This window comes from Salmo salar, chromosome 09, assembly GCF_965601325.2.
Source record: "Salmo salar chromosome 09, fSalSal1, whole genome shotgun sequence".
Taxonomy (NCBI): Eukaryota; Metazoa; Chordata; class Actinopteri; order Salmoniformes; family Salmonidae; genus Salmo; species Salmo salar.
Genome location: NC_138299.1, coordinates 156,993,331 through 157,008,591, shown reverse-complemented (window position 1 = coordinate 157,008,591; position 15,261 = coordinate 156,993,331). Strand labels below are relative to the sequence as shown.

The window sequence follows — 15,261 nt, the reverse complement described above, 5'->3', positions numbered from 1 at the left end:
CCAGCACCAGCCTCTCTGACAGCCTCTCTCTACTAAACTCCAGTCAGTCCAGCTCCGGTCTCTCCACTAAACTCCAGTCAGTCCAGCTCCGGTCTCTCTACTAAACTCCAGTCAGTCTCAATGTGAAACATGAAGATCTCACATTAGTGTTTTTTTCATATAGTGATGACTGGTTTAGACATGTAGGCTGTAGCCTTGAACAGTCTGATATTGGATTAATTCGTAGGGTGAATGAGAGGTGAAGTGGTTTGAAAGAAGTAAGGATTATCTTGCTACACACACACACACACACACAAGAGAGAGAGAGAAAGCTTGATGGCTGTTTTAACTGGAGATCCATCGGTATGTGCCTTCCATTCCACACACAACCATTAAACCACGGTGCACACATGATGCCTGTATGCGGCTGTGTGTTCCAACTGGAATATGTTCCATCAGGAATGTGTGTGTATTGGCTCCTTTACTATATATGAATGAGAGTGTGTATTGATAGTCCTGATACCTCAGCTGGCATGTTTTATCTTGGGAACCCTGTGTGTGTGTGTGTGTGTGTGTGTGTGTGTGTGTGTGTGTGTGTGTGTGTGTGTGTGTGTGTGTGTGTGTGTGTGTGTGTGTGTGTCCATCTGCCAAGGCCAGCAATGAACAGATGTCATTCCCACGTCTCCCTTAGACTCAGACAGCCACACAAACATTCAGTCACGCTGAGAAACGTGTGTATTTTCTCCCAGCACTGTGTTATATGACCTGTGTTACTCAGTACAGGTTTACCTGAGGGCAGCCAGGGAACCAACCTCTCAGTCCATGAACCCTAGTTAACACACAGGTTCTATTCACTGTGACCAGGATAGATAAGGATGTAATTGAGGTCACAACGTCCACCTGCGATCATCCAATCACAGTCCTGAGGAATGCTTGATCGTGGGGAAATGTCCTGAATGATAGTTGTGGTCCTATTGAGCCTCCGACAGGACACTGACCACAGGACACTGACCACAGGATACTGACCACAGACCACAGGATACTGACCACAGACCACAGGACACTGACCACGGGACACTGACCAAATGACACTGACCACAGGACACTGACCACAGGACACTGACCACAGGACACTGACCACTGACCACAGGACACTGACCACAGGACACTGACCACAGGACACTGACCACAGGATACTGACCACAGGACACTGACCAAAGGACACTGACCACAGGACACTGACCACAGGATACTGACCACAGACCACAGGACACTGACCAAAGGACACTGACCACAGGACACTGACCACAGGATAGTGACCACAGACCACAGGACACTGACCACAGGACACTGACCACAGTATGTGGCTTAGCACCTGACCTAGATGACTTTAGTACAGGTGACTTCTGTTCACGGTAAGGTTTACACTTGTTTTATTTGGCGGATGTGACAAATAAAGTTAGATTTGATTTCACTAGGGTGATGAGAGTAGAGATAACCGCTACATAATGAATTTGGAGTCGTTAAAACTGTCCAGTGGAATTACAGTCTAGAAATTACACCGTTTTTACCAACTTAAGGAGTTACGTTAATGATGAATGATTAATCAGGGTTTATGAGTAGATTATATAACGTTGAGACGTTTTCTGTCCTGTACAGTTAGGTGCTGACACGGTGTGTTGTAAGGGGAGAGAAATATTCCGGATTTAGCCGGAACAGAACTGGAATGAGAAACAGAATGATGGAAGTCTGAGTCATGGAGTTTTCTGATTGCTCCTGGGTCAGTGGTCAGATTCTCCACACAGACTTCCTTCACTCTGCCTGGTCTGACCTGTGGTGGGGTTCTGGGTCAGTATCTCTGAGTCCTGTGTGTGCAACCCAAAGTGCACCCTATTCCCTACTTTCAAATCAAACTTTATTTGTCACATACGTCGAGTACAACGAGTGTTAACTTTACCGTGAATTTGCTTACTTACAAGCCCTTAATCAAGAAAGAGTTAAGAAAATATTTACCAAATAGACTAAAGTAAAAAATTATAAAAAGTAACACAATAAAATGACAATAATAAGGCTATATATAGGTGGTACCAGTACAGAGTCAATGTGCAGGGGTACAGGTTAGTAATGAGACTATATACAGGGGGTACAGGTTAGTAATGAGACTATATACAGGGGGTACAGGTTAGTAATGAGGCTATATACAGGGGGTTCAGGTTAGTAATGAGGCTATATACAGGGGTACAGGTTAGTAATGAGACTATATACAGGGGTACAGGTTAGTAATGAGACTATATACAGGGGGTACAGGTTAGTAATGAGACTATATACAGGGGTACAGGTTAGTAATGAGACTATATACAGGGGTACAGGTTAGTAATGAGACTATATACAGGGGTACAGGTTAGTAATGAGACTATATACAGGGGGTACAGGTCAGTAATGAGGCTATATACAGGGGTACAGGTTAGTAATGAGACTATATACAGGGGGTACAGGTTAGTAATGAGACTATATACAGGGGTACAGGTTAGTAATGAGGCTATATACAGGGGGTACAGGTTAGTAATGAGGCTATATACAGGGGTACAGGTTAGTAATGAGACTATATACAGGGGGTACAGGTTAGTAATGAGGCTATATACAGGGGTACAGGTTAGTAATGAGACTATATACAGGGGGTACAGGTTAGTAATGAGACTATATACAGGGGTACAGGTTAGTAATGAGACTATATACAGGGGTACAGGTTAGTAATGAGACTATATACAGGGGTACAGGTTAGTAATGAGACTATATACAGGGGGTACAGGTCAGTAATGAGGCTATATACAGGGGTACAGGTTAGTAATGAGACTATATACAGGGGGTACAGGTTAGTAATGAGACTATATACAGGGGTACAGGTTAGTAATGAGGCTATATACAGGGGGTACAGGTTAGTAATGAGGCTATATACAGGGGTACAGGTTAGTAATGAGACTATATACAGGGGGTACAGGTTAGTAATGAGGCTATATACAGGGGTACAGGTTAGTAATGAGACTATATACAGGGGGTACAGGTTAGTAATGAGACTATATACAGGGGGTACAGGTTAGTAATGAGGCAATATACAGGGGTACAGGTTAGTAATGAGACTATATACAGGGGGTACAGGTTAGTAATGAGGCTATATACAGGGGGTACAGGTTAGTAATGAGACTATATACAGGGGGTACAGGTTAGTAATGAGACTATATACAGGGGTACAGGTTAGTAATGAGACTATATACAGGGGGTACAGGTTAGTAATGAGGCTATATACAGGGGTACAGGTTAGTAATGAGACTATATACAGGGGGTACAGGTTAGTAATGAGGCTATATACAGGGGGTACAGGTAGTAATGAGACTATATACAGGGGGTACAGGTTAGTAATGAGGCTATATACAGGGGTACAGGTTAGTAATGAGACTATATACAGGGGGTACAGGTTAGTAATGAGGCTATATACAGGGGGTACAGGTTAGTAATGAGGCTATATACAGGGGGTACAGGTTAGTAATGAGACTATATACAGGGGGTACAGGTTAGTAATGAGACTATATACAGGGGTACAGGTTAGTAATGAGACTATATACAGGGGTACAGGTTAGTAATGAGGCTATATACAGGGGGTACAGGTTAGTAATGAGGCTATATACAGGGGGTACAGGTTAGTAATGAGGCTATATACAGGGGGTACAGGTTAGTAATGAGGCTATATACAGGGGGTACAGGTAGTAATGAGACTATATACAGGGAGTACAGGTTAGTAATGAGGCTATATACAGGGGTACAGGTTAGTAATGAGACTATATACAGGGGGTACAGGTTAGTAATGAGGCTATATACAGGGGGTACAGGTTAGTAATGAGACTATATACAGGGGGTACAGGTTAGTAATGAGACTATATACAGGGGGTACAGTTTAGTAATGAGACTATATACAGGGGTACAGGTTAGTAATGAGACTATATACAGGGGTACAGGTTAGTAAGGAGGCTATATACAGGGGGTACAGGTTAGTAATGAGACTATATACAGGGGTACAGGTTAGTAATGAGACTATATACAGGGGGTACAGGTTAGTAATGAGACTATATACAGGGGGTACAGGTTAGTAATGAGACTATATACAGGGGTACAGGTTAGTAATGAGACTATATACAGGGGTACAGGTTAGTAATGAGACTATATATAGGGGTACAGGTTAGTAATGAGACTATATACAGGGGTACAGGTTAGTAATGAGGCTATATACAGGGGGTACAGGTTAGTAATGAGGCTATATACAGGGGGTACAGGTTAGTAATGAGGCTATATACAGGGGGTACAGGTTAGTAATGAGACTATATACAGGGGTACAGGTTAGTAATGAGGCTATATACAGGGGGTACAGGTTAGTAATGAGACTATATACAGGGGTACAGGTTAGTAATGAGACTATATACAGGGGTACAGGTTATTCGAGGTCATTTGTACAGCACTACATTTGACCAGAGTCCTTTGGGGTCAAAATGAACACACTATATAGGGAATAGGGTGCACTTTGTGCCGCAGCCTCTGAGTCTCTTGGTCCTGGCTGGCTGTCCACAGTGGGGGTGAGACAGAGACGGGTCCTGGCTGGCTGTCCACGGTGGGGGTGAGACAGAGACTGGTCCTGGCTGGCTGTCCACGGTGGGGGTGAGACAGAAACTGCCACCCCCTCTATCCCCTCTCGCTATGTTTTCATTCCCTTTCCACCCAGGCTTTCTTTCTTTTTCTCTCTCCATCCGTCAATCTAGCTCAGTCCTCTATAAATCACTATATTCTACCTGTTTCTTTCTTTATGTCTCTCTTTTTCTCTGACCACCCCCTCTCTCTTTCTCTAAATCTTCCTCTCTCCTTTGGTGTGTGCAGGTGAGGTGGCAGGTAGAGTTACCTGGTGAAACCTGACCTGTGTCCCTCCTTCCATTCACCAGAGACTGTTCTGTCCCTGTTCAACTGAATCAAAACTCCTCTGTTCTCCCTCTCTCTCAGGGTTGAGCACTGGGAGGGGATGAGGGGGGTGAGAGCTCACAGGATGACAGAACATGCACATTTCTCCCTTTATGGACTAATACAGCTGTGGTCTAGTGTGTGTTGTATGACTGACTGACTGACTGACTGACTGTTGGTCAAGCCTCTTATTTTAAGTCGATTGAATCAGAAACAAAAGACCTAAGGAGAGGGGCGGGGGGAGAGGAGTAGAGGGAAGGGGAGAGGAGTAGAGGGAAGGGGAAATGACTAAAATGTAAAAAATGTAAATTTAGGAGGAGAGGGGCAGGGGGAGGATGAGAGGAGTAGAGGGAAGGGGAGAGGAGAGGAGGAAACGGGGAGGGAGAGGAGAGGGGGAGGATGAGAGGAGGAGAGGAGAGGAGGGGGAGGATGAGAGGAGGAGATGGGCAGGGGGAGGATGAGAGGAGAAGAGGGAAGGGGAGAGGAGGGGGAGGGGAGAGGAGGAGAGGAGGGGAGGGGCGGGGAGAGGAGGAGAGTGGCGGGTGGGGTGAGAGATGGAGAGGGACATGGGAAGAAGAGGAGCTGATGCTGTGAGGTTGTTGTGTGCGATGCTGTGAGGTTATTGTTGTTGTGTGTGATGCTGTGAGGTTATTGTTGTTGTGTGCGATGCTGTGTGGTTGTTGTCTGCGATGCTGTGAGGTTTTTGTTGTTGTGTGCGATGCTGTGAGGTTGTTGTGTGCGATGCTGTGAGGTTGTTGTGTGCGATGCTGTGAGGTTGTTGTGTGCGATGCTGTGAGGTTGTTGTGTGCGATGCTGTGAGGTTATTGTTGTTGTGTGCGATGCTGTGAGGTTATTGTTGTTGTGTGCGATGCTGTGTGGTTGTTGTGTGCGATGCTGTGAGGTTGTTGTGTGCGATGCTGTGAGGTTATTGTTGTTGTGTGCGATGCTGTGAGGTTATTGTTGTTGTGTGCGATGCTGTGTGGTTGTTGTGTGCGATGCTGTGAGGTTATTGTTGTTGTGTGCGATGCTGTGAGGTTATTGTTGTTGTGTGCGATGCTGTGAGGTTATTGTTGTTGTGTGCGATGCTGTGTGGTTGTTGTGTGCGATGCTGTGAGGTTTTTGTTGTTGTGTGCGATGCTGTGAGGTTGTTGTGTGTGATGCTGTGAGGTTGTTGTGTGTGATGCTGTGAGGTTGTTGTGTGCGATGCTGTGAGGTTGTTGTGTGCGATGCTGTGAGGTTATTGTTGTTGTGTGCGATGCTGTGTGGTTGTTGTGTGCGATGCTGTGAGGTTGTTGTGTGCGATGCTGTGAGGTTATTGTTGTTGTGTGCGATGCTGTGAGGTTATTGTTGTTGTGTGCGATGCTGTGTGGTTGTTGTGTGCGATGCTGTGAGGTTATTGTTGTTGTGTGCGATGCTGTGAGGTTATTGTTGTTGTGTGCGATGCTGTGAGGTTATTGTTGTTGTGTGCGATGCTGTGTGGTTGTTGTGTGCGATGCTGTGAGGTTTTTGTTGTTGTGTGCGATGCTGTGAGGTTGTTGTGTGTGATGCTGTGAGGTTGTTGTGTGTGATGCTGTGAGGTTGTTGTGTGCGATGCTGTGAGGTTGTTGTGTGCGATGCTGTGAGGTTGTTGTGTGCGATGCTGTGAGGTTGTTGTGTGCGATGCTGTGAGGTTGTTGTGTGCGATGCTGTGAGGTTGTTGTGTGCGATGCTGTGAGGTTGTTGTGTGCGATGCTGTGAGGTTGTTGTGTGCGATACTGTGAGGTTGTTGTGTGCGATGCTGTGAGGTTGTTGTGTGCGATGCTGTGAGGTTGTTGTGTGCGATACTGTGAGGTTGTTGTGTGCGATGCTGTGAGGTTGTTGTGTGATGCTGTGAGGTTGTTGTGTGATGCTGTGAGGTTGTTGTGTGTGATGCTGTGAGGTTGTTGTGTGCGATGCTGTGAGGTTGTTGTGCGATGCTGTGAGGTTGTTGTGTGCGATGCTGTGAGGTTGTTGTGTGCGATGCTGTGAGGTTGTTGTGTGCGATGCTGTGAGGTTGTTGTGTGCGATGCTGTGAGGTTGTTGTGTTATGCTGTGAGGTAGTTGTGTGATGCTGTGAGGTTGTTGTGTGATGCTGTGAGGTTGTTGTGTGCGATGCTGTGAGGTTGTTGTGTGCGATGCTGTGAGGTTGTTGTGTGCGATGCTGTGAGGTTGTTGTGTTATGCTGTGAGGTAGTTGTGTGATGCTGTGAGGTTGTTGTGTGATGCTGTGAGGTTGTTGTGTGTGATGCTGTGAGGTTATTGTTGTTGTGTGCGATGCTGTGTGGTTGTTGTGTGCGATGCTGTGAGGTTGTTGTGTGCGATGCTGTGAGGTTATTGTTGTTGTGTGCGATGCTGTGAGGTTATTGTTGTTGTGTGCGATGCTGTGTGGTTGTTGTGTGCGATGCTGTGAGGTTATTGTTGTTGTGTGCGATGCTGTGAGGTTATTGTTGTTGTGTGCGATGCTGTGAGGTTATTGTTGTTGTGTGCGATGCTGTGTGGTTGTTGTGTGCGATGCTGTGAGGTTTTTGTTGTTGTGTGCGATGCTGTGAGGTTGTTGTGTGTGATGCTGTGAGGTTGTTGTGTGTGATGCTGTGAGGTTGTTGTGTGCGATGCTGTGAGGTTGTTGTGTGCGATGCTGTGAGGTTGTTGTGTGCGATGCTGTGAGGTTGTTGTGTGCGATGCTGTGAGGTTGTTGTGTGCGATGCTGTGAGGTTGTTGTGTGCGATGCTGTGAGGTTGTTGTGTGCGATGCTGTGAGGTTGTTGTGTGCGATACTGTGAGGTTGTTGTGTGCGATGCTGTGAGGTTGTTGTGTGCGATGCTGTGAGGTTGTTGTGTGCGATACTGTGAGGTTGTTGTGTGCGATGCTGTGAGGTTGTTGTGTGATGCTGTGAGGTTGTTGTGTGTGATGCTGTGAGGTTGTTGTGTGTGATGCTGTGAGGTTGTTGTGTGCGATGCTGTGAGGTTGTTGTGCGATGCTGTGAGGTTGTTGTGTGCGATGCTGTGAGGTTGTTGTGTGCGATGCTGTGAGGTTGTTGTGTGCGATGCTGTGAGGTTGTTGTGTGCGATGCTGTGAGGTTGTTGTGTTATGCTGTGAGGTAGTTGTGTGATGCTGTGAGGTTGTTGTGTGATGCTGTGAGGTTGTTGTGTGCGATGCTGTGAGGTTGTTGTGTGCGATGCTGTGAGGTTGTTGTGTGCGATGCTGTGAGGTTGTTGTGTTATGCTGTGAGGTAGTTGTGTGATGCTGTGAGGTTGTTGTGTGATGCTGTGAGGTTGTTGTGTGTGATGCTGTGAGGTTGTTGTGTGTGATGCTGTGAGGTTGTTGTGTGCGATGCTGTGAGGTTGTTGTGTGCGATGCTGTGAGGTTGTTGTGTGCGATGCTGTGAGGTTGTTGTGTGATGCTGTGAGGTTGTTGTGTGATGCTGTGAGGTTGTTGTGTGCGATGCTGTGAGGTTGTTGTGTGCGATGCTGTGAGGTTGTTGTGTGCGATGCTGTGAGGTTGTTGTGTGCGATGCTGTGAGGTTGTTGTGTGCGATGCTGTGAGGTTGTTGTGTGTGATGCTGTGAGGTTGTTGTGTGTGATGCTGTGAGGTTGTTGTGTGCGATGCTGTGAGGTTGTTGTGTGCGATGCTGTGAGGTTGTTGTGTGATGCTGTGAGGTTGTTGTGTGATGCTGTGAGGTTGTTGTGTGCGATGCTGTGAGGTTGTTGTGTGCGATGCTGTGAGGTTGTTGTGTGCGATGCTGTGAGGTTGTTGTGTGCGATGCTGTGAGGTTGTTGTGTGCGATGCTGTGAGGTTGTTGTGTGCGATGCTGTGAGGTTGTTGTGTGCGATGCTGCTTGTCCTCTGGATTGTATCCGATGTCGCTCTGAAAAAGAAGCGTCTGCTTAATGGCTAAAGTGTAAAGGTCAAATGGATCGACTGATTCCATACGTTAAAGCAGGCCCCTGGGTTGACAATATCAGCGATGGTGAAAAAAGGAAAGTAAAACTGAAATGAAGTTGTGTTTTTTCCTGGCCACACGAACATGTATATTGTTATGGCGAATGACTCACTAACAAGTAAGACAAAGTATTGAAAAATGATGGTTGTCTGTCCAACAGGAATGAGCGTGCTCGCTGGATCACTGCTCTGGGCCAGAGCAGCAATGACGAGAAGAACCAAGACCGGACCAGTGAGTTCAACACCACACACACACCTACCTACATTCAGACAGTACTATCCAACCTGGGGCGGCAGGTAGTCTAGTGGTTAGAGTGTATCCTAGTGGTTAGAGCGTTGGACTAGTTACCGAAAGGTTGCAAGATCGAATCCCCGAACTGACAAGGTAAAAATCTGTTGTTCTGCCCCTGAACAAGGCAGTTAACCCACTGTTCCTAGGCTGTCATTGTAAATAAGAATTTGTTTGTAACTGACTTGCCTAGTTAAATAAAGGTTAAATAAAAATTGACTGGTCACATGTAGTCCCACAGCACCACCTAGTGGTGAAGTTGTTGAACAGTCTCCCTGTCTGAGGGAGTCTACATTCGGACAGGAGTATTCAAATCCAAGCTGTAGGTCTGGAGTACTGCTGCTTTTCTGTCTAAATCAGTCCTTAAAGCGATACTGTGGGAATTTGTTATGTCTCTGTGTCCAGTATGAAGGAAGTTAGAGGTAGTTTTGCAAGTCAATTGCTAAAATCCCGAACTACTAATTAGAGAGGAAGAATGAAAATCAGCAGTGAACTGGTTTCCAGGTCCAGATTGTAATTTGTCTGCAGTAAAGCATTAGGAGGTACAACCTGTTTAACTGGTTGAATGATTAATCAGTTCTTGTGCATTTGGTAGTAAACACATGAGTCATAACATTTTCAGGGCTTTTCTATAGAACTTAATAAACAAAACAAAAAACACTGCTACGGATCAAATACAAGTATTATAACTTTTGGAACTAGTTAGTTACTTAAAAAGCCAGGACTGAAGGGTAAACTGTGTTGTCCAGGGTTAGAGTTTAAACTCTGTGTTGTGTTTGTGTTGTCCCAGACTTAAAATGTAAACTCTGTTATGTTTGTATTGTCCCAGAGTTAGTTTAACTCTGTGTTGTGTTGTCCTAGGGTTAGAGTGTAAACTCTGTGTCTGTATTGTCCCAGAGTTTAACTCTGTGTTGTGTTTGTGTTGTCCTAGAGTTTAACTCTGTGTTGTGTCTGTATTGTCCCAGAGATTAACTCTGTGTTATGTTTGTGTTGTCCCAGGGTTAGAGTGTAAACTCTGTGTTGTGTTTGTGTTGTCCCAGATGCCATGCAGGTGGTGGTGACGAGGACGTACACAGCCAAGCAGCCTGATGAGCTGTCACTGCAGGTGGCTGACGTGGTCCTGGTGGCACAGACTGTGGAGGATGGTACGTTACACTGTTACTCTCATCTCTCCATCTGTCTGCTTCTCTCTCTCTCTCTGCCTCTCTCTCTCTCTGCCTCTCTCTCTCTCTGCCTCTCTCTCTGCGTCTCTCTCTCTGCCTTTCTCTCTCTGCCTCTCTCTCTCTGCCTCTTTTTCTGTGTCTCTTTGTGTCTCTCTCTCTCTGCCTGCCTCTCTCTCTCTGCCTGCCTCTCTCTGTGTCTCTCTCTGCCTCTCTGCCTGCCTCTCTCTCTCTGCCTGCCTGTCTCTCTCTGCCTGCCTCCCTCTCTCTCCTCTCTCTCTCTGCCTGCCTCTCTCTGTGTCTCTCTCTGCCTGCCTCTCTGCCTGCCTCTCTCTCTGTCGTTCCTCTTTCCACCCCCTCTTATTGGTCTCTCGCTCGTTTTTTTCTCCTTGTTTCTATTCTCCCTGGAAAATCATTGAGAGATGCATCTGTGTAATGTTGATGTGCACACAGTCACACACTTAAGGTTAAAGGTAATTTACCTTTGTGTCTCCATGGCAACCATCTCATGTGAAAGGGCTTTCTAGAACAGACAGAATAGTACATCAAACGGATGCATTTTAAGAGTTCAAGAGCTAGCTTAGTGCTCACTTCCTGCTTTGAACAGGAAACTATTTCCTTGAGCCCTGTGAAGTGATTTTCTGAAGGATAAATTAATGATTATAGAGTGGTGTGTGTCTCTCTTTCAGGCTGGTATGAGGGCGAGCGACTCCGTGATGGCGAGAGGGGTTGGTTCCTGTCAGAATGTGCTGAACCAATCACGTGCCAGGCCACTATTGAGCGCAACATGCAGAGGATGGACCGCCTCCAGGGGCTGGAGACCAATGTGTGATCTGGAACTGCAGGCTCCACCCACTAATTACACAAGTGAGCTACCTGCCTGTTCTCAGACAGACCAATGAGTGAACCTTATGCCAACGACGGTCTTTTTCCGAACGTTGAGCGGACCTTCGCTAAATACACCAATTTAAAAGTCTTTGGTCAACAGAGCGATGTGTGAGCTCTTTCCACCAGCGACTGAATACACAAATGAGCTGCCTTCAAGCACTATCAACCAATGAGAGAGCCGACTGACACTAAATGCACCAATATAATCTCTCTGTGGGTCAACAGATAAATGTATGTGTGATCCTTGACTGCATCTATTAGAATGGCTTTTTGATTGTTACCCCTGCAGTGTAACGTTCTCTGCCTTCTACCACTCTATATCGTAAGGAAATGTAACCCTATGTCCTGTCAACAATACTCTGATTCCTCCCACTGATGGGAGACTGGCCAACCGAAGGACATCCCCCTTGGACAGACACATGACATGCTGGGGTCAAAGTTTAAAACTGCCACATACAGAGTGGACACCTATAGTAGGACGGCGCATTAAAACTAATAGGACACGGATTCATTTGATCAACTATTTCCTTCTGAAAGACTCCCCAGGAGTTTCCATGAATGAAACTTACCCTCTCTACTACATAGTAACTAACAATTTATATGAACAAAACAACTGTTGTTGATCTGTATATACATTTGTTTTAATTGTCATGCTTTTTAAAGTGCCTGGTTGTCCTGGGTCCAGTTCAGTTTCACCTCTGCTCTGTGGTCAGGCTATAGTGTGTGAGGAGACTGATGGGGAAGAGGCTCATTGTAAAGATACACAAATGGCACTATACTTCCAACTTATCTGTGTGTGCAGCTGGGAGGCCTTTTGTAATGTAACTGAATGTGACAAATGTTTCAAAATGACCAAATAACACATCCCTGTGTGGTTAGTAGGAGGCTGTGTGACTGCTGAAGAGGCTGAATGTACAGTAAGGAGCCAAAATGGTGGACTGAACGGTCCAGTTTCCACACTTCCCTCTGGTTAGAAGGTTACAGTATAGTGAGGCTGAATGTTATGATGGCCTACAAAGGCAAAAAGAAACTCCCACCATCATGCCTACTCCCAATTCCCAAACCCGATTCCCAAACCCTACTCCCGATTCCCAAACCCTACTCCCGATTCCCAAACCCTACTCCCGATTCCCAAACCCTACTCCAGATTCCCAAACCCTACTCCAGATTCCCAAACCCTACTCCAGATTCCCAAACCCTACTCCCGATTCCCAAACCCTACTCCCGATTCCCAAACCCTACTCCCTACCTGTGACCATTTTAGATGCCTAAAACTATTAGACAGGTATTAGCAATATGGGAGTATCTCCACCTTGGTCTCTGGTAAAGCTTTGTTCAACTGACCCATATAGTCCTACGCAGTCCTTTCAGAGGTACACAATACAGTTGATCTGTAATTGGGCACTTTGTCTCTAGCTTAATGTCACTTTACATAAATAGAACCATTTCCATCCCACAGACCTCCGTCAGTCTGCCACTCGGTGTGATTAAGCCCAGTGATGCCAGAGATGGACGTTTTTAAAAATACCCTCATGATTTCAGTGACGTGCGTCAGGAGAGAAAATGAAATGGTGTGACGCTGTCGGTTCTAAAACTGGAAAAGCCAGCTGTGATTGTCCAGCATGGTTCATCTCTTAAGTGTGTAATGTTGTGTGTAATGTTGTGTGTAATGTTGTCTCACATCGCTGAAGGAAACAAGTAATGGCCTGATCAGCTTCCTGTTGTAACACCGTTCAGCAGACCAGACCACTACTCTCTCTCCATGTGGTTTGACCCAGACAAAAAGCTTTGCACTCAGGGAAAAACTGATACAACATGCATTTAACCAATGTTCATCATTCATGTAAATATGTAACTAATAGCAACCTCTGTTTAAACATGCATGTAATCCACGGCTATAGATTTATATTGTAGATGATGAAGCCTTCAGATATTTAATCAACTTTTGTAGGTTTTTTTTGTCGTTTTCTCCCCAATTTCGTGGTATCCAATTGTCTCATCGCTGCAACTCCCGTACGGACTCGGGAGAGGCGAAGGTCGAGAGCCGTGTGTCCTCCGAAACACAACCCAACCAAGCCGCACTGCTTCATGACACATTGCCCACTTAACCCAGAAGCCAGCTGCACCAATGTGTCAGAGGAAACACCGTACACCTGGTGACGGTGTCAGAGTGCACTGCGCCCGGGCCCGCCACAGGAGTCGCTAGTGCGCGATGGGAAAAGGACATCCCTGCCGGCCAAACCCTCCCCTAACCCGGACGACGCTGGGCCAATTGTGCGTCGCCCTATGTGTCTCCCGGTCGCGGCCGGCTACGACAGAGCCTGGACTCGAACCCAGAATCTCTAGTGGCACAGCTAGCACTGTGATGCACTGCCTTCGACTACTGCGTCACTCGGGAGGCCCTTTTAATCTATACTTAACTTAAATGTGAACGCAACATTTAAAGTGTTGGTCCCATGTTTCATGAGCTGAAATAAAAGATCCTAGAAATTTTCCATATGTACAAAAAGCTTATTTTGCTCAAATGTGTTTACATCCCTGTTAGTGAGCATTTCTCTTTGGTCAAGATAATCCATCCACCTGACAGGTGTGACATATCAAGAAGCTGATTAAACAGCATGATCATTACACAGGTGCACCTTGTGCTGGGGACAATAAAAGGCCACTATTGAATGTGCAGTTTTGTCACAGAACACAATGCCACAGATGTCTCAAGTTTTGAGGTAGTGTGCAATTGACATGCTGACTGCAGGAATGTCCACCAGAGCTGTTGCCACAGAATGTGATGTTCATTTCTCTACCGTTTCCAACGTCATTTTAGAGAATTTGGCAGTACGTCCATGAGCTTTTCCCTGCAAAAGGGCTTTATTACAGACAGAAATACTGCTCAGTTTCATCAGCTGTCCGGGTGGCAGGTCTCAGAAGATCCCACAGGTGAAGAAGCCAGATGTGGTGGTCCTGGGCTGGCGTGGATACAAGTACGACCACTTGTAACCACGCCAGCCCAGGACCGCCACATCTGGCTTCTTCACCTGTGGGATCTTCTGAGACCTGCCACCCGGACAGCTGATGAAACTGAGCAGTATTTCTGTCTGTAATAAAGCCCTTTTGTGGGGAAAAAAACTCATTCTGATTGGCTGAGCCCGGCTCCCCGTGAAATCCATAGATTAGAGCCTAATACATTTATTTCAGTTGAATGATTTCCTGATATGAACTGTAACTCAGTAAAATTGTTAATTGTTGCATTTACTCTTGTTCAGTATATATTTCTTTTTAATAAAAGTCCCTTGGCATATTTGCGATCTGTTGTTTTCTTTCAGAATGCTGATGTATCTTTGAAGAATCGCTCTGTGAATTTAGGGGACCAGGGAACAGACACCTGTTATGGCTGGGGACCAGGGAACAGACACCTGTTATGGCTGGGGACCGGGGAACAGACAACTGTTATGGCTGGGGACCAGGGAACAGACACCTGTTATGGCTGGGGACCAGGGAACAGACAACTGTTATGGCTGGGGACCGGGGAACAGACAACTGTTATGGCTGGGGACCGGGGAACAGACAACTGTTATGGCTGGGGACCGGGGAACAGACAACTGTTATGGCTGGGGACCGGGGAACAGACAACTGTTATGGCTGGGGACCAGGGAACAGACAACTGTTATGGCTGGGGACCAGGGAACAGACACCTGTTATGGCTGGGGACCGGGGAACAGACACCTGTTATGGCTGGGGACCGGGGAACAGACAACTGTTATGGCTGGGGACCGGGGAACAGACAACTGTTATGGCTGGGGACCGGGGAACAGACAACTGTTATGGCTGGGGACCAGGGAACAGACAACTGTTATGGCTGGGGACCAGGGAACAGACAACTGTTATGGCTGGGGACCAGGGAACAGACAACTGTTATGGCTGGGGACCAGAGAACAGACCGAGAAGAGAGAGTGTATAGGTTTTAATTTAAGTGAAGCTGTTTTGAAGGTGGATGCA

The 15,261-nt window shown here is 46.4% G+C and overlaps 1 protein-coding gene across 1 annotated transcript in view; it reads left to right on the top strand.

Annotated features, from left to right (window-relative positions):
- Positions 1–14,563, top strand: part of LOC106613293 (rho guanine nucleotide exchange factor 26) — an 82,382-nt gene extending 67,819 nt beyond the window's left edge. Inside the window, exons 13-15 of the mRNA XM_014215381.3 lie at positions 9,093–9,163; positions 10,261–10,365; positions 11,070–14,563. Of these exons, the coding sequence (XP_014070856.3) occupies positions 9,093–9,163; positions 10,261–10,365; positions 11,070–11,212 (319 nt within the window). The 3' untranslated portion in view covers positions 11,213–14,563. The remainder of the gene's footprint in view (positions 1–9,092; positions 9,164–10,260; positions 10,366–11,069) is intronic.
- The last annotated feature ends 698 nt before the right edge of the window (positions 14,564–15,261 follow it).